General features: G+C 36.7%; 1 protein-coding gene across 10 annotated transcripts in view; it reads right to left on the bottom strand.

Annotated features, from left to right (window-relative positions):
• CNTN5 (contactin 5) overlaps positions 1–26112 on the bottom strand; it is a 673480-nt gene that overhangs the window by 29065 nt on the left and 618303 nt on the right. For 9 of the 10 annotated variants that reach the window (XM_026847687.1, XM_026847705.1, XM_026847677.1 and 6 more), the window contains 4 exons: positions 25223–25343; positions 11079–11237; positions 10504–10653; positions 627–697 (listed from right to left, as the gene is read on the bottom strand). In XM_026847687.1, coding sequence (XP_026703488.1) covers positions 627–697; positions 10504–10653; positions 11079–11237; positions 25223–25343 — 501 coding nt within the window. The remainder of the gene's footprint in view (positions 1–626; positions 698–10503; positions 10654–11078; positions 11238–25222; positions 25344–26112) is intronic. The other variant, XM_026847748.1, reaches the window with a different exon arrangement.

The following is a 26112-nucleotide window of genomic DNA, read 5'->3' as shown; positions in this document are numbered from 1 at the left end:
ATATATATATATATAATTTTATTTTTTTTTCTTTTTCTGAATCTGAAACTCTTCATGATGAATACAGAAGTTTTGAAAACTCCTCAAGAAAAGTCTCTGTTCTACTGTGTTATTTATGATTAGCAGAGAAAGCAACTCCCACTCCTCCAAATGCCCACTGGCATTGTTATACATCGTGTTGCATCTTGCATTACAAATATCTTCTCAAAATAAAAGTCTATTTCAGGTCTTTAGTTTTATATTTTTATGAAATACCTAAAAAAATTAATTATTTCTTATTTTAAGTTTTAAAAAAGTTATAAGTCCTTCCTTCTGCTCCTTTAGCTATTATTTCTTCTGGTGTAGCATTTACATAAGATCCAAAAAAGACAAATCAACCCAAGTAGTGTATCAGGAGGAAAGGACACACGAATTAGCCCAACGTTGGAGCTGCTGCCATAATGCCCTCTACTCAAACCACATGAAAATGCACATTACTTTGAAACTTTAGAAAATATTTAAAGAACAGTATTTTTTGTTTACGTCTTGCCAAGATTTGCTGTAAGGAAACCCCAGTGCAGTACTCTTTACTTTCCCCTTAAAGAAGTAAACATGAAACAAAACCTTTAATGAGAAAAGTCCCTTACCTCCCATGCTATTACTAATTCATGTCGCCTTCCACTTCTGCCACTTACATTAGCTGGAGGTGTCTTTGGAACTGTGAGCAAAAAGAAAAAAAACACAAACCAAAACAAAATGTCCAAGTTATTGAAGTTTTCCCTATAGTAATAAGTTGCTGCAGAAGACATGAGACTGTTAAATCAGAACAGAAATAACAAACATAACACTCTGTGGTAAAGAAAATTTGCCCAAGTTTCATTTCAGAGAATTCTACAGTCAAGCTGGTAAACTCAAACAAAGCATATGCTGCAAAGAAAAATCATATTGGAATAAAAAGGTGCTTAAGCACAATATCTTCTGCAGATTAGTCAAAATTTCAATGTACAGATCATCTATGAGATAAAACAGGAATTATCTTGTAAACATTTGTATTTTTTGAATAGACAAGTCAAAATCAAATGTCAGGGAACATGATATATTTAATTCAGGTAAAATCTTAGAACATAAATAATATGTCTCTACTATTTCCCAGGCGATTTAAAATAGTGATTTAGAAAGTTTAAGTTTTTGTAAATCTATACCTGTATGCTTTACAGGGAGATAATTTTCAAAAATTTTAAAGTAAACATCCTTAAACAGCCCTTATAATTTCTTGCAAAATTTTTGAAGCAGTACTACCCACAGTTCTTTAAAAATTATGACCACTATTATGGTTTTAAAAGCATATATGAGAAGCTGATGAAATTCTTCAAAAGAAATTATGACTATCATCATCATTGTGAACTGGGTTATCATATTTTATGAAACTTCAGAAATCTTAATTGTTGAATTGGAATTGTATAATTTCTTTTATCTATCTAAATGCCTTCAATGAAACTTCTAAAATGATTAAGATCATGAGTTTATTTACTGTGAGCAAGTGCTGCTTGCATTCTTTATTTGATTAAATATGCACTAAGATAAAAAACTTTTCTCCTTACAGCAGTATTGTAGAATTGTACTGTGAGGCATTAACTGTTAAGGCCTTATTGCATGCCGTTTAGCTTATTTATGGAGTAACACTGTGCCTTTGAACTATAGAAAAAAAAATACACTTAAATAAATGCACACAGTCCTCTCTATTCCCTGTGTTGATCATTAAGAGATTAAGTTCAATGAAAGTGCAGTTTTTACTAGATCCTAGAAGTTCACATAAAATTTCAGGATTCATTTGTGTAGTGTCTTTTTGAACTCCGAGCTCTCCTTTAAAGAACATAAGCCAAATTCTGCTTTTTCTTTTAAGTGATGAAAACCCATAAAGCTTATGAATTGCCTCTGATTTACACTATTGGAAATGAGGTAGGAGTCCTTTTACCCGTGATTCTTGCCAGAATGACAAGAAGTTAATAAAATTTTCCTTTCAAAACCAGAATTGCCCTCTGCATTAAAGTAAGCAAACAAACAAACAAAATTTGGTGTGCAACATGGAGATGAATGTTGTACAGTGAAAAGATACAGATGAAGAATCACCTGCTAGTTAATTAATATGCAAAAATTATGAGGCCATCTGTAATGAAGGATTTTTAAGCCCTGTTGAGCACCCATTTTTATCGTCTAAGACATTTTTTGGTTAAGTTATAAAGATAAATGAAGTTTTTATGTAGGTGCCACATTACTGATGAGAGAGTATGCTGTACTCCTTTGTAGCATCCAGCATGATGGACTTATTTAACCTGCAGTGTCCTCTTCCTAGAGTTATCTCGTTAACAGCTTTGCAGACTGAAGCCCTATTTAAATGAATAAACGTTAAAAGAATAAAACTGTCAACACGATGAATTTCTCTTGCACCAAGCTAAAATGTACATTCACACGGTGAAACTCTCGCAAATGAATAACCATTAAAAGAATAAATGTGTCAAAGGAATAAATTTCCTCTGTGCTGCACCAAAGCAGATTATACACAGTTAGAGGGGGACGTTTTGAAATGAGTAACTGTTAAGTGAAGAAAACTATTAAAAGAAAACATTTTTTGCCAGGCACCAAGGTTATATATTAGCAACCCTTTCAGCAGCATTACCTTTATATCAGTATTATATCTGAATTTACTCACTCATAGCCTAAGTTTATTGCCATGCAATTAGTGACTTCCCAATCTTTAAGTTGTTAATTCTCAGCAGTGACACTCATGGAGATACACTTGTACCAAACACACAAATATGATGACTAAACTTGGCTGTTGGATGGAGGATCCATATGCCTGGGGGACAAGGACATTAGGACCTCTTTTCTTTAGTGCTTATCAAAGATGAGAAATTCAGTATTGTTTCTTCTGAATGGATACATCCCAAAAAGGTCCTTGCTGTGTTAACATGTCTCATATAACAAGAAGATGAAAGAGTATCACCTACCGGAAAGTGAATCACTTCTTGGCTTAAAACTGGTCCTTAGGATGATAAAATGTGACTATGTTTAGCTTGATCGTATGTCTGTTATTCTTAGCAATGCCTTCTCATTCGCACCTTTGCCAGCTACCTATTCTTACTTGTCTCCTGTTTCATTCTTAGAGTGTAAGCTCTTTGGGATCAGGTCAGCTCTTCTTTTGTTTCTTCAACCACTGGTAAGGTTAGGAGTTAAAAGCCAGATCCCTCTGTCATTCCGGTAATGCGAACAAAATTAGTACTAAAAACTTTGTTCTGAAAGACATGATGTAGTTCACAGTAAACAGTGGGTGTATGCTAGCACACTTGATGTTGAAACCTCCACTTCAGGCAACCAAACAAAAATCTTGAAGTGACTTTGCCAGGAGTTTGATTTGAACAGAAACAGCAGGATTTTTTTTTCTTACTGGTTTCCATTTTCATGGAAGTACTATGATATGCTGAAAATTAAAGTGAAATTAAACGCTATCAAAACTTATCTCCCCTAAACCAAACAAAAAACCTTCTAACATTTTCTCTAAGAGCAGGCATGAAGAATGTAGCCCTCAGCAGTCCTATGAAACATTTGACAATATGTTTAAAATATAAATGAAGAAAAGGAGATATGGAAAGGTAAAGCTTATACATAAAGGCATGGCCAATTGTTTGCTAATTTGTGTGTATCTTATCATTACAAGCTAAAGATGCATGAAAAGCAGTGGTTTCTGTTTAGGACGAAATCTATACACAGGACCGATGTTGCTGAGGGTTTTGTGTATGGGAGTACTGATTATGAAGTTTGGAAAAGTGACAACAATGCCACCTATATAGGTTAAATCTGTATTTAAGTGTTAAACTTGTAGAAGCTTTTGGAAGTGCTAGGTAATACCATAGCAATGAAAACATGAACATTTCTGAGTAATGTGAGCTTTCCTTCCAGAGTTCAAATGTGTGCAATATTTTGAAACCGCTCTGTGATTTTAGGGTGCTTAAATTGGGTTTTTAGTTCAGTCATAAAAATTCCTCTATTCATTTTGCATAGCTGATGGATTTTCTGTTTTGTTTTTTTTTTTTTTTTTTTAAATGAAAACTATGGATTCTGGTAGGCTGTAAAGATGAGCCCATTCAATGATTTTGAGTACTCACTTCTGGGCAAAATATTGAAAATTATTATTATTTTATTTTTTTATAAAAATTGAAATGTAGCCATTTGTGTTTTAAAAAGAGTTATAATGTGGATTTTACTTCAGTTTTATTTAAAAATAGAAAAAATAAAACTGAAAAGATAAATGAGAATATTTTTGAGTTGACAGAGATTTTTAATTTTTAGCTAAAAGTTGTTATTTTACTTCCAATTTACTAAAAAAAATAAAGAAAATCTATATTTTGATTATAATCAGGTTTATTCTCCCCACTTTTACTTCGGTGAATGAACTGAGAAAAATTTTTTAAACTGCTCTAGCTCTAGATCACTTATAGAAAGGAAAATAAAATGTTACACTGAAAATGGAAAAACTGAAAGTACTTGAAACACAGTTCATCCTCTTTTTAAAGTTCTCATCCTGTTAAGAAATTTGAAAAATGTTATTGAATGAAAAATTAATACTTTTTCAGTGTTTCTATTTTGTCTTTTTTTTTTTTTTTTTCAAGGAAATGTCGAATAGCTTATTTCAATTCTGTGTGTTTTACTTATTATGAAGAGAAAGGAGATAGTCTTAGTCTTGTAGTGTGTCTTAATTTTTGTGCCAGGCAAAAGTATTTGGCATCCAAGATTATAACTGATGATAGTATTGCTGTAGAAACTTGTAGCTGGATTTAGTCCCTATCCTTCAGTTTTGCAATCTGAATAGGTGAGATAGAGGGAAGATAAAGATAAGCAAGTACCTTACTAAGCTTTTGTTTTTAAAGAAATGCTAACATGAGCTCCCCAAAGTTACAGTTGTCTGAAAAACAGTTGAGTCCAAATTTCCAAAATCCCATTCCATACTTTAATCACAAGTCTTTCTGACTCTGTTTGAATCCTGTATTCATGAAGAGATTTTACACATGGATATTTTTTGTGCAAATTCTGAAACATCTTGTCAAATAAAGCAAAATGAAATAAAATGTAGATATTGTGACACTATTGTGACATCACAGCACATAGGACTGAAATGTCAAATGCTGTGGCATATATGTCAAAGAACCAATTCCTTAGCTTTTCTGTTATGTCTTTTACTAGCACGCACATTTGGACTTTTTGTCAATATATACTTATATTAGTTTGAGCCTGCAATATTATGTGTTGGTAGAGTATAGGTTCTAAATATAGCCATGCAGTCAATGATTACTGGCTACTTTCTCTTCTCCTTTTGTTTCTCCCTATGGAAAAAGCACATTTTCTACAAGGTCTTTAGTAGCACATGTAATCATCTCCAAATGTCACAGATACAGCAGGTTATTCATTTTCTTCTAGAGCAAAAATATTTATGATAATGGGAAAAAGTGAAGCTTCTTTTATACAGGTCACAGACAAATAAAGCACTGCCCCCAATAACAACAACAAAAAACCCTGAAAGCAGAGCCAGTCTAATAAAGGTAACGTTCTTCCTGGGACAGAGTTATTTCTTGTTATGCTATGAAGAAACTCCAGCGGAGAATAAGGGCGACTTAATCGAAAATAAGGACTTATTAAAAATAAAAGTGTGTACAATCTGCTACTAATAGAGTGCATTACACTGTTACCTCATAAAATCAAGTTTGCATGCATGATTAGCAGGTTAAACTTTGATTCTACTCAATTTCTCTCTCCCCATGTTTCCCCATGAATAGATAATGTAATTGATGCTTTGCCTCCAGGCTTCAAGTGCCCGACTGCCTTAGTGGAATGCCAGGCATGTTTAAATTCATGTTATTGGCTCTTTTCACCTTGTGGACCTGTAAAATATGTATCAAGGCTAGAACTGACAGAAATGCAGCAGCTGGCTATAAGTTAGATGTGCCAGAAAATTGCGGTATTATCCATTCTGATGAAAGTAGCTATGAAAAGCAATCATGTTAACTAAATATGAACTAACTAACAAGATTAGTGTTTAATTAGAAAATTAAAGCAAGTGGAAACCTGTTTATTATTCTGTTGATTTCCTTACACAATTCTAAGTATTGTTTCCATGGGTATTTTTAGATAATGGACTAATATAAAATGTTGTTACTATCTTGGGGAAGAAGTGATAAAATAAGTGAGGTGTGGGGAGAGAAAAAGACTCTAGTCTCCAGTCAAATTAGCTGTGCCATTAAATTACAGATGCCAATTTCCATTTAAGTGTAAAATATTGGAAGCAGAAGCACACATTTACTGCCTTTGTGGGTTGTCTACACAGCTACCATTCAGCATTGTGGATCTTAGTTTTCATCTGAGCATGAGCCACAGTCACCTTTTCCAGTGGGAGACTGGTTATTTCTGGAGTTGTACCCAGTGCAGGGGCAGCCTCCCTGTTTTTACCTGTGGGCCACATCTAACATCACTGCAAATGGCCAAGCTACTCTGCCTGGATCATGAGTAGAGAGATTGATGACATATTTTTTTCTGAAATATAATGTCCTTTTACATACATGTATTTTAAGAATTGAGATCGATTATATTAGAACTGGGGCCCATGTTAATAGAGATTTTCCCCTGAAGCTTTCAGATAAAAAAATTAGGAATAGATTCTGAAAAATTATGGGTACACCAAGATAGATATTAATGTGCTAATTTGGAGAACCATATGAAACCAAATGAAAACTATCACTACCTTTCCTGACTCTTTGACTATGTCATCTGAAAACTGTACTAAGGTCACACAGCCACTGAAAGCTGTCTCAGAGGACAGAGCTAAACAGGCTTTGGGCTTCAGGAATATCTGGAGATCAGGAAAAAGTGGCTGACTGAGTTAAGCAGATCATGAGGTCTCTTGCATTTCAAGAGTGCCATAAAGATTATAAGCAGTATGATATTTTGCAAAGATTTATATGTATAACAAGGTGGGTTTTTTTGTTTGATTGGTTCTTTGTTTAAAGCAGAGTCCATTGCGTTATTGTTCCACCCTTACAAGTCTTTGAAGGTTCTAACAAATTGCAAAGTTATATCTTATTGTAATCACTGTCTTCTCATTCCCTCTGTAGAATAAAAAAATGAGACTGCAACTATAATTTTATTTAACCCCTCCCCTTCCAAAACCCAAACCCATTCATACCTGAAACAGAAACCAAATCTTTTCTTAAAGAAATGTCTTTTGAAATTGAGGCGATGGCAACGGACTTCTGCTGTACCATGTCGTGTTAAGCAGGCACACCAAATAAATTCAGCTTCAATTTCTCTGAAGGCTATTAAGTTGTTTTACTGGCACCTGTCTGGATTTCAATGTCATGCTACAAAACACGTCTAACATGACATTTGTGCAGCTGTAACTCTGGTAGCAAAAAGGTATTCCTAACTGGGAAGCTGAAAGTGCAAGTAAACATCTAGTGTGTCATTTTTCCTATTTAAACTAATATGTTATTGATTTTTTATTCAAGAAGACCTACCTTATTATCAGCTACAGCACTGTTTATCAGAAGGAGTCCCATGTACTGGACTACAGGTCATTGCTACTTGAATTAAAGACTCAGTTCCTTCTGATGGCAGTAGTGGAGTATTACCCAGAAACGAATGCCAATCACTGGGTGAAAATACACTGCACACTGCATGCTTTGTCTGTCCCACAATTATTTTTTTTTTTTTTTTACCGATCATTATTGTGATTTATCAATTCATTTTTACAGGGATAAAGTTGCAGTGATTATCCAAAAGAATATTGAAAATGGATGTGTGTGAAGAAGGCTTTCACTAAAGTTGTAGGAATATGTTTTAGTAAATACAGCCTTTGGTTGTCAAACACTGGGAAAGAAGAAGGATACTAAAACCCACAACAGCTAGATAAAATCTAACATTTTCAAATTTCAGTTTGTGAGAAAAACATTTGCTCACAGCTTAAATACATCTGGTCGATTAAAATACTGAACCATCCTTTCAAAAACAGGGTACATATTGATAAAATTGAAAGAACATAATACCAGGGGTGCAACTTATTACAGGATGAACTTTTTCCCGAAAGTTTGTGTCCTCTCTGATATGCACCACCTGAATAAATAGAGAAGTCATTCAAACATTTGGATGCAGCAGAATTTTCTCTGATAATGGAATATGGTACAAAATCAAGGAAAGAATAATGGTAGTGAAATAAGATTTTTTTGGACATCATTTGAGATGAAAGTAGCTTGTGTATTTTATTTCATTTTCTTTTCCTCCTTTTCTTAATGGAACAAAGTATGTAGCATCTGAAGCTTCTGCTATAGTTATCAAGTTTCACACTGTGGGGAGCTTGCAGAAGATGAGGGGGAGAGTTGGAAAGGAGGCATCCTTCCACATACGTGAATGGCTATAAAATTACTTCAGTGCAGTTCTGTGATTGCACAGTTTAATATCAGCTAGCATCTACACAGTTATTTAAAGCAGAAAAAAAACCAAAACCAACCAAACAAAAACCACCCAACCCATAAATGTTGCATTATAACTGAAGATAGGTTTGTTAGACTTTATCTGAAATAGTGCATCCTATTTTGGGTGTCACGATGAGAAAGACATTGATCAACTAGAGCAAGTTCTGGGGAAGCCACTGAGATGGGGGGCAGGAGCACTTGCCTTGTGAGGAGAGGATGGGGGAGCTGGGCTTGTTCAGGATGGAGAAGGGAAGGTTTGGGGGGACCTAACAGCTCCCAGTGTCTGTGAGAGGTCACTAAGGAGACAGAGATGGGTGGTGCGGGGTGGAAGGGCAAGAGACAGTGGTCATAAACTGATATAGGGAGAGTTCTGGCTGGATATAATGAAAGAAAAATCAGAATGAGGCTAGTTGAGTGCTGGCACAGGTTTCCCAGAGAGGATGTGCAGTCTCCCTCTTTGGAGTTTTCAAGGACTCAACTGGATAAAGCTCTGAACAACCTGCTCTGAAGTCAGCCTACTCAGCTTTGAGCAGGAGGCTGGACTAGAGACCTCCCGAGATCCTTTCTAACCCCAATTATTCTGTTGATTCTGTGGTTCTGCCTAAGAAAATCAGCCTGAAGATTCTGCTGTGCATGTTTATGGGTGGCATATACACAGACCAGTGAACTATGGAGATGAGGCACAAAATTAACATACCTTAAAAGATAAGAATTTAATTTCAGAGTGAGTGAGGTGGACACATTTTGCCATTGCCACTTGTCATTCTTACAATCTCCCTTAAGGAGAGACAGAGTGCAACACAACTGCTGTATTCATCCAGACTATTTACAATTACAAAATCAGTTATACTTTCAAATTCAATTGCAATCTTTGAATTTCACACTCTTCTATTCTGTATGATCAATAAACTACTTACAGATTATTCAACTGGAGAAAAATTAAGACAAAATCAAAACTCTCTAGTCCTCCTAAATAACAAAGAATAATCTGAAAGTGTTCTGAGATGCAGTTCTCTTCTGTTCAAACCTTATCTCTGTCTCTGTCTGTCTCTGTCTCTGTCTCTGTCTCTGTCTCTGTCTCTGTCTCTGTCTCTGTCTCTGTCTCTGTCTCTGTCTCTGTCTCATATCCTATCTCTATCTCTATCTCTATCTCTATCTCTATCTCTATCTCTATCTCTATCTCTATCTCTATCTCTATCTCTATCTATCTCTATCTCTATCTCTATCTCTATCTCTATCTCTATCTCTCTATCTCATCTCTATCTCTATCTATCATCTCTATCTCTATCTATCTCTATCTCCATCTCTCTCTCTCTCTCTCTCTTTCTCATCTCTTTCTCTTAAAATGTGTGTCTCTAGCTGCCTAGGGATTTTTCTCAGATTCCCAATCCTTCTTTATCTCCATTCTGATCAAGCTACTGTCAGTGATTCCAAACTTTGTGAGACCACTGCAATTTTCAAGTAACCCAAATAGGGTACAAAACACTTTTCCTGGGCTCCCACAGTACCTTCTCAGTCAAAAATATGATGACATTTCTTTAAATGAGATAACAGTTCATGGTAGAGTGTGCATGACAAAGAAACACTTAGAGCACAAGGTATTTCAAATTAAGCAGCTTGCCATGGCTTCCCTATCTTTCTGAAACAAAGTCTATGAATCTTGAAGGAGACAAGTCATGAAGAAGAAAGGGACATGCTGCTTGGGAGCATTTGTTTGAAGAGTCTGAGAAGCAGCCTACAATGGAAGAGCAGTGGAAGCCTGCCAGAGGGCAGGCAGAAGTGGCTTAAATGATGAAGAGTAAGGCAGCCCCGGTGGAGTAAGACAGCAGGAAATGGGTTTATTTGAAAAAACCAAACTGGCTTCCCATTACAGAGAATATCACCCTGGAACAGTGATGACTGGACAAATGAATGTGTAGCAGGGAGAAGAGAATAGGTATATTATTATATTAAAATAGTTCTTTCTACTGGTATTCCTGGAAATTTAACCTTTTTAACCTCTTCTTACCTGCTTCGTTGGTTCTGATTACTCGTGATGGTGCACTTGGGTCTCCCGTCCCAATTTTATTGGTTGCTACAACTCTGAACTCATACTCCACCCAAGGGTTCAGCTCGACAGCCATAGCAGACTCCATGTCACCACTTATCACATCCGGAACTGCAGACAGTAAAGAAATGTGTAGGTCACTCAGAAATCTGAAGCCCACATGCAGTGTCTCAATGGCAAGTGGACTTTATGATACAATATGGCCATTAAAAATGATAGACAACAAAGATATAGTATGTCAGAAATCACAGCTAGGTTTTTGGCACTGTGGTATTCCTGAAAAGACACAGATTGAAGGATATAGGGGAGAGCTTTCTGCTTATTCACAGATGCATCATGGCAGGTGTCTTTGTGTTGTCCTTTCAGAGCTGTTGCTAAGTAACGTGAAAGGAATGAAAAAAGGAAAAAAAAAATCAGTGCTTTTAATTTATCATTGTTCTCTTAAGAGTATCTGTTCCTGCAGTTGCCGGTGGTTATTATTGTGATGAGCAGGAGTTTTGAACAGTCTGCTTGTGCTGTTTGAAAGTTTTTCTCACCTGTTTTTACGGTCTGCCAGCCAAGAGAAAATGGGCTGCGTGCTTGCAGGTTGTAGAGGGAGATAGGGCTGTGATTGTCTGCCCCAGGACTCCAGGAGAGTGTTGCTGTGGTGTCTGTAATTTCCTCCACTATTACAACCCCTGGGGGACCAGGAGGACCTAGAAATAAAGTGGAATAATCAAACAGACCACACCATCATCACGGATGAGCAGCAATAATACAGGAGATGGATTCTGTAGGGACCCAGTGGAGTTCAATATCCATGAAATACAAGGGTTAAAATGCACACTACTACATCAAGGAGATACCTCATTTCCATGATTTCTGCTGGCAAATTGTGATTGTTTCTACTCTTTAAATGCTTTGTGGGTGAGTATCAATTAACTTGATAGAGTGACAGTGGAAGAATTAGAAATAGAAATAGATTTAAAAACCCCAACATCAATTATAATTGTTTTGAACCTAAAATTAAAGGAAGAAAAGAGCAGCTTTAAGAAGCATCCAGGCTAGACTGAGCAGTCGCAATCACATATTCTCTTTGTGTGAGAGCTGTCAGCAGGAAAGACAAATAGAGATCAAAATGTAGCACAGGTGGATGTATTTCCTGAAGAACAATAATATTCCTATTAACTGAATCAAGAATACAGCATTCAGTCTTTTTCTCAACTTCACGCATTCAGGGAAACTTCCTGGTTTGCTATCCTACTGGAAGTCCGTTAACTATTTGATTGAAAATTATTAAAAACAAAACAAACACCAACCACGAGTATTTTAAAGGCTGACAATTGCTATGGTTCAGTTTAAAACAAAAAAACCCCCACAACAGCTTCTCATTTGAGAAATGAAAGGATCATTTATTCCACTTAACTGCACCAAATGAGAGCATGCTGATCACCATTTGTATAGACCATATGACTGATCCAATAAGTGAGGTCTCAGGCAACAAACATGACTTTGCAAAGAGAAATGTGGCTATGATGTCCCACTCCCACTCCCAAACTTCTTTAATTCTTCCTGATATTGATATTACTGGTGTTTGGAAACACTGTCCATTTGCACTTGCCAAACTATATCAGAGACAAGGTTCTCCTGGTTCAGGATCCTCTTACACAGTTGTAAGCAGATGTTTAGGGGAAAATAAGCATCTCTGTCATGGGTCAATGCAGAATAAACATCTCTCTTGTGGTTTCTTATACTTAAAAGCTTACATAAGTTCTGAAGTGTTGGGGAAGGCAGCTGGTCTGCCAACAACCTGATTGAAGACGAGGTTGACCTTGACAAGATTCCGGTGTACCCTTGAGAAAGGGAAGCTTTGCTTCAAGAAAATAACTTTCCAAGGAGCTGCAGACTACACTGCAGGATGGAGTAAGCAGGGAGGAAACTGATAAAGGTTATCCAATGAGAATGTTAAAAACAACTTTTTGACCAATTGTATTGTGACACTCTGGCACCTGAAATATATAAAAATGCATGCTTTTAGTAATAAAATTCTAGCTGCTTAGTCACCCATGTGAGAGTGTGTGTGTCACTTTGTCCATCTCTACAGAGACACTGAAGTACAGGACTTAATGCTTCTGTAAAATAATAATAATATTATTAATAACTGTAATTGTTTATGACAAATCTGGATTTTTGTGGCATCCAAGAACCTTCTGATTCTTTTCCATCCTCCTGTTGTTGAAGGCTGAAGTTTCACTTCTGCTCCTACACAGATGGAGGACTGTGAAATCAGAAATGCACTACTGGACACTTTCTTACAAAATGAAACTACAGGAAGGGAAATGACTTTATTATTAGAAAGCAATTGCTGCTACACTTTTGCGAGAGCCCAATGCTGTTTGCATGTATCATGAGCTGTAGTGGAACAGGTCCTCTGAATATCCCCATCCTCATGAGCTGTGGTGAGTGGTGTGGTCCCATTGGCTGAGCTGTCAGACCCCAGTTCCTGTGGATCAGGCTGATAAACCTCAGGTCTGGTGTCACCATTTTAAGTGGCAGTTGCAGTCAGGATTTCTCCATTACTGAGCTCAGCATTATTATATTTTAGTGATATTTCATGCAATCAAACCTTTTTTCTGGGTAGAATCATTAGTCCATGAGTAGCAACAAATTTATCTTGATATTAAAGTCTAAAAAAAAAATCCATTAACTGAAATATTTTTAGTTGCTGTGATTTTTTTGTCATTTACAGCTGCAAACAGCTTTATCTTTCCTCTGATATACCTTCAACAAAAGCACGTTTATATGAACTATGACAAAAATATGATCAGAGTTTTGTAATAGTTGGGCTCAATAGCGTTGGAGTGAAAGAGACATTGAATCCATTAAATGAGGAAGCAATTTACGTTATTCACTTGCCTCTGCTTGGCAATGATCTACAAGCAACTAACTGACATTAAAATGTTGGAAATATATAGCATTTAGAAATAATAGCAACAATAAAAGACAAACGAATGTTTGAAATTCAAGGGATTAAATTCCTTCCATTCCTGGAAGGAATGTTTAGTATTATGGAAGCATGATGGAAGAAGATTGTCTCCACAACGCACAGCAGCCCTCTTCACAGGAGCCCAGGGTACAGCTCTGGACTATAAGCAGAACTAGGCTTTCCACTTCCATGGGTGGTGAGCAGCTTCAGTGCTGGGAGTCTGTCCTATTCTCTTGCTCTGCTTGCTTATCAGGCTTCACTTCACTGCTGTCAGTGCCTTTCGTTGAGCCCCAAACAGTGCTCGGATAACATGGTACCACCCCTTGGATACCTTGCAACTCTTGGCCTTCTGGAGCCCCATCTTCATTTGCAGTTGAAAGGTCTTGCTTTTCTTCCTGGCAGAAAACATGACAGAAAGATGTGTCCTCTGCACTCCTGCCTTCCTGCCAAGTGTTTGCTGTTCTTTGATGGGAAGCACCAGGTCAGGCCTTCATCTCAAAATCTCAAGTCCTGGGGCTAATTTAATAAAAGAGGGTGATCTTCAATCTCCATCATCTATTGTTTCAGGCTATCTGTTGACGTAGGAAAATACTAGTGAAATTTTTATTTGTTGCCATGAGGGAAAGTTTAAAGTAAAGCTGGGATCTTGATACAATCATATGCTTTTACTGGGTTGGAGCCCTAGGCCCAGAATTATATCATGGTCCCAAGCACAAACAAAATTAAAGGAAAATATTTTAGTACTTTTCCTCTATGACAATATTTCTCCCATGCACACTGAATGTTGTTAAAGAGTTTCTAGCCACTGTATTATAGCAAAAGAACAAGCATCTTGCTTATATTAAAGGATGTAAAATATATTTATGCAGACGTCTCTGCCTAAATTCTCAATGTATTTTGTTATTGGCGTTCTCTCATGTTTTTTAAACCTTTTAAATGCATTCCTAGGCATGACAATGTGTCATTATGCTTTCTGAGATAGGTGCTCTTACACAGTCTGCAGGATGACTGCTAAAATGCATTTCCATTTCCAACAGCAGGCATTCTTGAAAGTGGATTAATAAAGGACAAAAGCCTCAGTGATGACAAATGTATGACAGTTAGCCAGGACCTGAATGCTATGCAGATGTCACTCATTTTTGTAGAAATCTCATTAAATTTTATCCTTGGATGTAATCACTCACGGTGTCAGCCGGATGGCTATTGCAGAGAAGCTTTTCTCCCAAGGGCTGTGTTATTGTTCAGGATCTCTAAAACAATTTTTTAGCCAATTGAGGAAAAAGATGCATGGTCTGCTCAAATGCTTCTCTGGAAAGTACACAGAAAATGACTGGTCATAAATGCACTACAGTGCAGTCGACCTTCATAGAGAAGACATTTGGGGCTGCGGTAGGCTCTTATGCGGCTCTAGGAGTACTGGAAACCCAGTGTCAAAGATATTAGTCACTTATCTTCTTTCAGAGCAATTCCATAGATTGATACTTCATTTCAGGACATGCATGACTGCATTTTGGCAAACTTGGTTTATGTGTCTTTTATTGTTGGAATGATCATCCTGAGAGGTCCTTTAGATTACTTGCCATGGTACAATGTTAATGTGAGACTTCTTGAAAGACTATTACCAGTAATAGCCATAGTCATTCACTGAAGCAGTGCCCTTTCCTGTGCATTTGAGAATGTGTGCTGATTTACTCCACTGCTACCTGACCAGGATAATTCTTACTTGTTATCAAACAACTAAGAAGCCTGATATAGAGTGGTTCACGAACACAGATTTCTTGACATGAAAATTTTACTTTCTGAATGACAGAGTGTACTGGCTTGTCCAAGAAAAAGAGGAAAAGAAAGAGGCAGTAACTACAAAATAATGGAAAAGGTGCTTGATGAAACAAGAGCTTGTCTGTCGTAGCATAAATCCCTATTGCTGTGCCCACCTATGGCAGATGTGTTTGCACATGGTGGGCAACAAGAGGATGGAGAGAAAGTCTGATGTATAGTAACTGTGATAGGCACTATGGCTTTAGTGGATACACTTGTACCCCCAGTGCTTCCATGTGTGGTGTATCCAAGTGGTTTCTGTCAGGTAGGTACATAAGGGCACTGAGTAGATGGAGAGGTTATTCCCCAACCAGCAGCAGGATAGACAGGGAGATTAGACTCAGGGTTGGAAGTAAGAAAGAGAAGATATTGATGTTCCAGCCTGAATAGTCTTGACACATTCCAGGGATGAGGGTCAGGAGAAATCCCTTGTGTCCTGCTTGAGAAGGCCTTTGGTGGTATGTATGTAATGTTATGCTCCTTTGTCCTGATGACTTCTTTACCTTGTACAAACCTGAAAATAGAGAATTTAGTCAAGGTAACCGTGAGAGCTGCTGAGTGTTGTGAGCTCAGGTGCCAGACTGAAGTCAAAACTTCTGAGCTGTATCTTTGTGGAGTGGCAGTTGTGATGACACAAAATGTATAGACAGTGCATGGAACAAGAACTGAAACTTTACCCTAGGAGGAAAAGCATCAGTAGCTCATGAATTGCATTGTGAATGACATAACTAGCAGGTCCCAAATAGAGTAAGAGACTGAGTGTTAGACAGGCCTCTTTATTGGCATGTCCTGCTGACTACCTTTAATACTGTAGGGCATCACTTGCCAGCTCTCCCAATCCTGGTCTGTGCTGCCTTCTTCACTCTCTGCAATCACAGTGTGGGCACCAGCACTCCCAGAACTGCATGGATCTCTTTTAGGCACTGAGTTTGTGAACATCACCACATCTGATTTGTGTTTTCATACTTCTATCTAGGCATACTTTTTGACTGAAGTTATAGATATAAGTTCATATTCATAAAAAAGTTTCTTGGACAGGAAAAAAAGGATCTTTTTTAAACTCTTAAAAAAAAAAAAGAAGCTTTTTAAAGATATTACTTTCTTCCCTTTTCACACCATTGCAGATATTGTAACAAAGATCCTGTTACAAGAACAGATTGCTGGAAATGTTTTGGCCTGGATCCTGTGGGTTAAAAGGTTGATGGTCCATCTACAGTAATATATTATTTTCCAATATTGTAAATGTTTCAGCTACACTGATATACTGAAAAGGGCGAAAGAATAGATCTGAACTCTAGCACTGATCCTATGAACTATTATGTTGTCAGCCAGTCCCTATCATAATTTCAGCCCCGTGAAATTATGACTTGCCCAGGAAATGCCTTAGCACAGTTAATGGATCACTGTGGGCTGTGGCAGGTCCCAACAGGAAGTTTGTTGTAATCATCTTGTTTTGAGAGGGGTGGGGGACTGGGAACGTAGCTGTGTGCTGTACCCATAGGCATCAGGGAGCAGTTTACAATTATGGACATATTGCATGAGTCCAATTAATGGGGTCTGTGCTTAGGGCATCTTCCTGACCTTTGCTATGGCTCAAATGTAATTTCAAGGACCAGCAAGAATCTGCTGACCTTGTTTATGTTCCATTTAATAATGTTGTGTTTGATGGCCTTTAAACCCAAGTGCTTGTCTTTAAGTTTTATTGGCAATATCACAACTGCAAGGAGCAGTGTGGTCAACCTAACCAGCAGTTCCTGCATTATATTTGCTCCAGGTCAGTGGAGTTCAGAGGAAACATTACTTCTCCAAAAATATATCATTAAAGTGGATTTCTTGCTTAGATTGGTAGTTTTGCCAGTCTACAAGATGAATGGCTTTAACCTCCTTTTTATTTTTAGACCACAAAATGTGTAGTCTTAAACCACAGTTTGTAGTCAGAACGGCTTTCATCCCTTCACATTACAGGATTGCTCTCCGCTCCATTTCAAGATCTTACAGCTTCCAGGTAGCTGTTTGATCTTAAAACTCATTTTACTTACAGTAGGCATGCACAGTGCATTTGGTTAGCTTTCAGTGCACAGTCTTACAATACTTGTTATACATTGTAGAAGAAAGCTGGTTTTCATCTTATTTTAAGGAATCTTCCTGCTGTGAATGTTGTACTAATATTTGTATGGTTCAAAGGATTTTAATTAGCTTTGTATATACTAATAAGTTTCCAAGGGTGTACAACATTGATGCAGAGAATTAAAAAGACTGGACATTATTTTTTTCTTTCTCTAGGAATGCACAATGTCTATTGACTTCCATAACAACAAAAAACGTATTTTGAGCAGTAAGACTGAAAAGGACAAACAAATCAAACAATAGTGAACAAACTATTACTATAATAACCACAGAATATCTGGCATCTAAATCCACTAAAAGCTTTAAGTATAGACAAATGATTAGAAAGCACAGATCTATTTGTAACAGAACTGACACCAATACATTATTTAACTTTGAGTTTCTCCTAAACCATATTTTATAATATATATGCAATATAAAAAAAATATTTTTATAGAAATATATAAAATATTAAAAGTAGGAGATATGCTGAAACAATCTTTTACATGATCTTTGACGAATACAAGGTAACACAGAGAAACAATTTCTCTGTGTTTTATTAATTTGACCTATTTTTGTTACATAAGATGGCACTTTCTGTTAGTTAGCACCTCAAACTTAAAAACTGAACAAACTTGACTGGATACTACATTACTATAGTTCCCTTGCAAAGAGCTAATAGTACTTTTCCTTATGTTCTCCCAGACTTAGTTTCCTTGTAGCATCAATCTTTGCTACAGGTTACAGTTTACACTATTTATGTTGCAGGAAGTTGAACACTGAAAAAGTTATTTTAGGACTAAAACTCTTTGCTCCTTTGAAAAACCGGAGATGAGAGCTGCACTGTATCTAAAGCAAATAAATGGAGCAATGTGAAAGAAAGTTTGGCGATTTGGAGATGAGTTGGCTGCTCCATAGGCTGTTGTAGGCAGTGTGTAATGCAGCATCCAGCATCTGTCTGAGCAGTCTGCAATCAATGCTACTTACTCTTTTAGGTATAACACACTGTAAACCAGCTTTACAAGAATAATTTATAAGTAGGACTTATGTGATGGAATTTGTCTGACAACTTAAAGTTATGGAACCCAGTAATTTATTATGATAAAAACTTTCACTTTAAAAATAAATATTAAAATATTGAAGAATTGATATCATTATTTAGGTCCTGAAGTTTTCATAGATGTAAAATATCTGTTAACTACACAACCTTGTATTCCTAACTCAGTCATGATGATCCTAAAAAGAAATGTGATGCAAGAAAGGGATAAACTGTGAAAAATAACCCAGATAGGTGTTTGTGGTGTCACTATCATTGCTAACAATATAGCAGTTCATATAGGAAAAATCGCTCAATTGTAAGTGTTTGAAACACTGTCCCCATCCACTTCAGATAACAGTATCACGGTAAATTTTGCAGTGATCCTCTAATCTGCAAGAAACTCCTGCTGCTGCCACGCAGGAGTACTACTCACCTCAGTGCAGGTGGAAGGGATCTCTATTCTTAACAGACTATAGGGACCTTCAGGCTGATCTTTGTGAAAGCATGTTAGACTCCTGTGTGACATTCCAAACTCCCACTCTTTTTCTTTGCTGAACTGTTCAGATGCTTTTCCAAGCCAACCCTCCAAACTTGCAGAAGAGCAAGGAATATGAACTAACTGGTTTTGGTAGATTTTTTACTCAAGCTTTTCTTTATTGCAGCCTATGACAAAGGAACACTTTGAATGTGTTCATTAGAAACTGTGTGTTTCAAGAGCAAAGGGATACTTCTTGCCAAAAGTGAATGTAAGAAGTAGCCTTCTGCTCTTAGCTATGAGTTCTGGTGGTGTTCTTCAAAACTTGTCTATTAGTAAAGCGTATGTACTGAGGAATTAAGTAACCACAACATGAAAAACACTGTTGACCTCTTTGAATGTGCTTGATTGGAGCAACATAAAGTAATAAATGTTAGCCCCTTCACTGTGACAGCCTTTTTTTATGACAGAAGTATTTGGTGTTTTAAATATCTCTACATCAAAAGATGGTGGAAGAACAGGATCAAGAAGGTATCCTTTGTAATGAAAAAATGAATGCACAGATTGCTTCAAATTTCTACAGCATAATGGGGAAATAAGGGTATAATAAGCCCTTTTTTTTTTTGAAGACAGGCTTTAAAAACCAAATTAACTTACCAAGCAGGCATTGTCTTGAGAAAACCTGACACATTGCTGGCTACAAGATCACCTGAGACATCTGTGAGATGCAAGTCTGGCTGGTGCTTGGGTATTTGGTAAACATGCTTGTGACCATATCATTAGTGTCAGAACATGACATGCATATTTACCCTGTATTAGAGCCTTCTGCTGTGGTAATCATTTCTTTGTGAAAAATCAGTATAGAGACAGCTCAGCTACTGGTGTGCCAATGATAGATGGAAAACCAGCCAAGCTGAAACATTTTGCTATTCTGCTTCTCTGCTACTTAATATGCACACAAAGTTGAAGATCTAAGTGGATAAATAAAGGCTGGTGGCCAGAAAAAGCATGTGACATAGGAAAATTATTCTTGGACTGATGTCAAGAATGGGATTGACAATTACAAAAATTATAAATCACTTCTGCTTCTTAAATGGCTGATGACTTCATGTGCTTGGAAAAAACATTTGTTAACTGAGTAGTGAATATTTATATTCTCCTGTAAACATCCTTGTTTGCATGGCAAACAGCTATTCTGAACATATTTGCCTTGGGTGAGCAAACAACAGAAGGTATGAATGAAATAAAATCAGGCAATGACTTGGGTGTCAGAAATGTAAGTCCATAGCTATGATTTTTGTCATATTCATTCACTCCACTAAAAGTATTTCTTTGACCATCAGGCATACATAATTTCTGCTATGGGATTCCTCAGAAGTAGCGCATTTGTGCAGGCCTTGTGCCAGAATAGTTACCCTCTTATGTGAAGAGCTGTTTTCTCTTCTGGATATCCTTGAACTGTATCAGCCTCCCCTATATGCCTTCTTGTGCTGCTACGGGCTCTGCTGACTTTCTTCCAGAAAATCTTGCAGCAGCACTTAATGCTTTACCACTATCTGTCTCATTGCCCTGCTGCAGGGCACATCCCGTGCAAAGGGCACATGCCTGTTATCTAGTTTTTCCCTTTCCCAACACACAACTCAGTGTATTGGCTTAAGCTGTTGACAGCGGTTCCCCTGAGGACTGTGTTAATTTTTTGGGCAGTAGTCATCTCAGTGAAAGAAGCAAATATTTGGGTTGCTGGAGATACTTTAAATTGTGCTCTATGTCTCATTCATTTGCCTCTTGACTTCTGTGCTCCTGGCTACTTTGACTCAGACAGAGGGTTGAACATATCTTGATCCCACCTAAATCTACTACCTGCAGATATAGCATGCTCTTGAGAAGAGACAAGTGTGATTTTGAGGCTGGGTATGAGACAGCTAAAAAGAGTTAGTCTACCTCATAGATGAGCATTGCAGTTACTGAGCTAAATTGTAAGTGGCTGGTATCGCCTTTTCTGCCTTATATCAGTCTTGGCCTTTGAGCTGAATCCTCTCATCCTCCCCATATTCAGAAAGTAAATGACTTCCACAGAGTCAAGGTGTCTATCTAGTGGGGATGGTGGATCTTAGATGGATGAATAAAAGATCATGTCTTATTGTTTTAGGTACCTAATAATAAGAGCAACTTGTAATGATGAATTGCAGAGAATTTTGTAGAACGATATTTTGGAGAGGAAATGCTTTTGCAGGTTATTTAGTAGCCTTCCTATAAACCCATGATGTTAGGTATGTCAGGAAAGCAGACCTCTGAAGGTCCCTGTTGACTAGCATAAGACACTGAAATACTCATTCACAAGCCATTCCAAGATTAAAGTGCAAGACACTTAAAATGGAAAGCTAATGTACTGCCTGACAGGTCCAGCTGCTAGCAGAACATTTCTTCATAATGAAATCCATGTTATAAGTAGCAATAGAAAAATGAAACAGAAAAAGAAAAGAAAATAACTCAGGTTGGAAAAACAGCATTTAGGAAGCAGGGAAATTACTAGGAACCACTAAAAAGTTTTTTCTTATTTTAATATACATAATGTAATAATTTGTTTCAAACCACTTAGAAGAGTATTTAGGTTTTGTTTTGAGTAGTAGGTGCTAACGGGACTTGAATCTCAGTTTTGTCTAAACATGATCTAGAATATCTTTTCATATAGTTTTGAAGTGCCCCTGAAAGAGATTCACTGCATAAAAATAATTATAGAAATAGCATTAGACATGTATTTCACCGTGAGTTACATAAAATCAAGAACTGTGAAGTAGTGAATTTGAAAATGTTTTGAACATGGTTTAAAAAACTCTGTAATCCATTGTAGAAAGTTGCAGAATAGAAAATTGCTGCTGTTTTAATTTCTTTTGTTGTTACACACACACACACACACACACACACACACAAGTACATGTATAGTAAATTCAGAAATCTTCCTGTACGATTAATTACCTTCTTGTAAATAATTAGACTGAAAATAATTGACATTTACTTGGCAATATTCGTTCTCTCTTCTTCAGATTGTTTTTCACTGGTGACATTTTTGGAATTTAACTTCTACTGTGTAATGCAGAGCAAAGAAGAACTAGGGCAAAAATAGTGACACGGTTAGTTCCCTGGAATATATTCAAGGGATCTTCCAATAAAGCAAATAGTGAGAATGGTTTCAAAAAAGGAAAATATGGTTTAAGGATACTCCATGCTTTCTGGATGCGTTCCAGATACCGAGACGCGTTCCATGATACTGAGATGCGTTCCATGATACCGTGACACTACAATTGCTTGAAAATGCAGTGGTGAGCGTCTGTCTGTTAAAGATCAACATGTTAGTTGTAAGCAATAGGAGTGTGCAAAGAGTTTATTTCTTTTCTCCATCTGAAGAGGCTGCAGCAAGGTATAGTTGTCTCCCAAGCCACTTGTAATAGAGTTCTAGAAAACTGTCCTTTGACTTAAAAATAATGCACCAGTTGAATAGATAATCCAGTACAAATTTAGTCAGTTTGCTAATAGCAATAATTCTGATATCCATGAATATCTGAAGGAGGGAGAATTCGGTTATTTTAATTTATTCTGTATGTCCAATCTATTTCCTGTAGAAATAAATGTAAGCAGAATTTTTTTTTTACTATAAACTACAATTATATATTAAAAATACTGGATGAACCTTACAATATAAGTAATGATTGAAATGCTGTTGTTTGCTGGTATGATATTATCAGCATTCAAGACTGGCATTTTCTGCAGAGGCAAAAGGAGAGAGAGTCAGGTCAGAACAAGGATGTGTTGGAGCTTTGCTTGTATCAGTACTCCTGAGTTCATAACAAAGCTTCTGCTATCTCAGTTTGGCCATAGGCTGTAACTTTTAAAACACAAAAATGTTTTGTAATATGCATAAAATGAAATTATTTAACCTAAAAACTATACTGGAAATAAAGAATAATACAGCTTTGGATTTCAGACTTTACTGCATAGTAGCAATGGATTTTCTTCATAGATGGTGACTTCCTCTGTCAGGTGAAATTATTCAGAGTTTACTAAAATATTTATTGAAACATCTTTTGCTGGTGTTCTCTTCTCCTAAACAATGTCCAGTATCTCCAAAGGTTAAACCTAAAGTTTGAAAGGTGCTGCAATTTGGGATCGTCAGACAGTGTCAAATCACAGACCCCTGAGTGCACTCTATAAACAGAGATAAGGGGAGAAAAAAGAGTTAGAGATACTCAAATGAAAGTGAAATGCCTGTAACAGTATAAGGAGAGAGAGATTCGATTCTCCTAAATATTTTGGATCTTTGAAATGCTGAAATCCATAAAGAGCAATCATTACCAACTTTGAACTGAATATGCTTTAAACATTTTCTGCATACAAAACAAAACCATCCTACATTTTGTTGTGAAGGCAATACTGACACTGTAGGATCTTATTGCCCTTATTTGTATAAGTTTTACAGATATCTTAAGGAAATTAACTACTTCATCAAACCAACCATATCCTATAATAATGAAAACTGAATTTTACATCAGAACAAAAGCAGTCACACAGTATAAAGCATTTTGTGAAAGCTATGCAAACATTTCTTACTGTATCCTATAATTATCCAATCATACAAACAAGAAAAGGAAAACATTGTAAGTACATTATATTTGAATTTAAATTCCATTATAAAGCAGTCATAGTTTTCATTTCATCAAGGTGGCATGGTAATGAGACACTCACATACATACAAATACTGCTTACAACACCCTTTGTTTATTGTCTCAAACCTCTTCCTTAGAGAAACATTTATTTTCAACATCAATTTCAATAAAAAACATTTACCTAACTGGAATTCTTAAAAAAATTTTGTACCCAGTCTGCACTGTCCTAGATAATAGTAAACGAAGAGATTTTTGTCACTAATAAGGTCAATGACATTAAAGTTGAGATTGCCTTGCCTATCCATAGACCCTCCAGCTCCTTTCTGAGAGAGGTAAGGTCACATAAACACATAAGGTCTTTGCATAACCCACAGGATGAATCAGATTTCATAAGGCAGCTAAAGTGGCATTATATGTCTGTGTTGAGGCAACTGAATACCACCATCCCAATAGAGCCATAGCTCACAGAAATCTGATGGTCCTCAAAGTGACTTTATGGAAATATTTAACAGTTATTTTCATCAAAATGTGAAGAGCCCTGCAGTCAGTGAGACACATACTTTATCATTCAAAGCATATATTTGTCCTAAAAGTGATGGATATGAACATATCAAATCTAAAGATGTGGTGGAATGTGTTAGAATAAGTATTTTTGAATTATTGTAATCTCTAAATAGTTTTGATTTTTTTTTTTTTCCCAAGTGTTAATAAAATATCTACCTTGATTTATTCTTTCAGAAAGCATATAAGCCATAGTAAGGCTATCCAGCTGTGTGACCTAGCGGAGATCCATCAATCCTGACATTGCAGGACCCACCAGTTGTAATGCCAGTAAGTGGACTGTAAGTCTCAAGTCCCAGCAGGCAGTGAACACACACGTGTGTGCACACACACACAGGTAGTGTAGAATGCAGAAATACTCTGCTGAACGGAACACACACGTGGTGCCAATCCCCTGCTTTATTGTAACCTAGTGTCCTAGATATGATCTGGGATCCTGCAGGTCAATGACTCTGTTCCTGTGCATAATCAGGAAGGTTGAATGACAGGTAAAGCAACTCAACAGATTACAGGACTGGGTCTAAAGATAGCGTCAAAATTTGGTTGTGACAATTCCATGTGTGAAAAAACCCAAATCCCTGTCATATTAGGAGGCTTCTGTTTCATTGTTCATATCTACCATTTTACAAAACTATGCATGGTCCCTCCTCTTAGGAGGTGAATGAATATTGCTAAACTGTTAAACCTGAAAGGATGGCTTGGCTATGAGATGAAATGTAAAGCATCACATAAAAAAGCACAGAACTCATCATACCTACCTTGCACAGGCCTGTGACTGCTAATTGTCTACATTTTTACTAATCTAGTATACCTTTTGCACTATTATCTCTCTTAAGACTGCATGTCCATTAGCCAACTGTCTTTTGTTTCTCATTGCCATTTCTGCAGGTCAGTTTATGGTGAAACTGTTTTCAAAGACAGTAGGTTAATCACAAACATTTTCAACAGGATAAAATCTGAAGAATAGTGCATAGCACACATATGCCTGCATCCCACATCTTTAAATTCCCCGGTACAATAGTTTCTGGTGACTGTTTTCAGGTGAGCATACTCACCCCTAACAAGCAGCTCCGTCTCGTCTGACACGGTGTCTGCCGCAGTCTGGACCCTGCAGCCGTATCTCCCAGCATGCATCAGGAGGATGTTCCTGATCATTAAATCTGCAGAGGATGCTTGCTGAAACAGGGATGAAGCGCCAGTTTAAAATTTAGTAAATCTGTGTTCAAGGTATTTCATGATGGTGTTTTGTACCGTGTGAGAAATTAATGATGGTAGCTTTCATCTTACAAGATTTATGTGCCCTAATACCCTCTTTCAAGGAATGTCAGAACATTACATTTATACAATTATTAATAGGGATTAAAGAAGAGGATTTAAGGTTTTTAATAACTTTAACTTTGCTTAAAGCACACTGTGCATATTTTCATGCTCAAAGAAAATTATTCCAAACTAGCACAAAGAAATTAATTAAGGAGATCAACAGAAATATTTTGGATATAATCCTTGGTATTAAAAAACTCCTCTTAGAAATTAAGGGCTCTTTCTTCCTCTTCCTCTTCCCTAAAGTGCAGTAACATTTGGAGGATGTCTCGCTAATGTAATGAAATGAAGATAACTTGAAATATAATGTTGACTCATTTTTATTAACATAGAGGAAAGTAATACTAAATATGATTGAGGAAATATGAACAGATTCTCATTTTTTTCTGTTGAGATGTGTATATAATTAAATGTAAAACATGCAATCCCTGAATGAGTGTACTCAGAGAACCAGTTCAAATTTTTATTTTTTAGTATTCTAGCCAACAGTAGTTACAATGTTCCAAAAATACGAGCAGAAAAGAGAAATCTGGAAAATAGAACAGCCTCCTGGAGGATAAATGGCTTTTGCTAAGAAACTTTGTATTATTTCATAAATTCAAGTAATAATATTAGATTTTGCATG

The sequence above is a fragment of the Athene cunicularia genome (genome assembly GCF_003259725.1).
Source record: "Athene cunicularia isolate RWA chromosome 1 unlocalized genomic scaffold, athCun1 chr1_part1, whole genome shotgun sequence".
In the NCBI taxonomy this organism is placed as follows: Eukaryota; Metazoa; Chordata; class Aves; order Strigiformes; family Strigidae; genus Athene; species Athene cunicularia.
The sequence above is the reverse complement of the archived record's forward strand: the minus strand, read 5'-3'. Positions and strand labels throughout refer to the sequence as shown.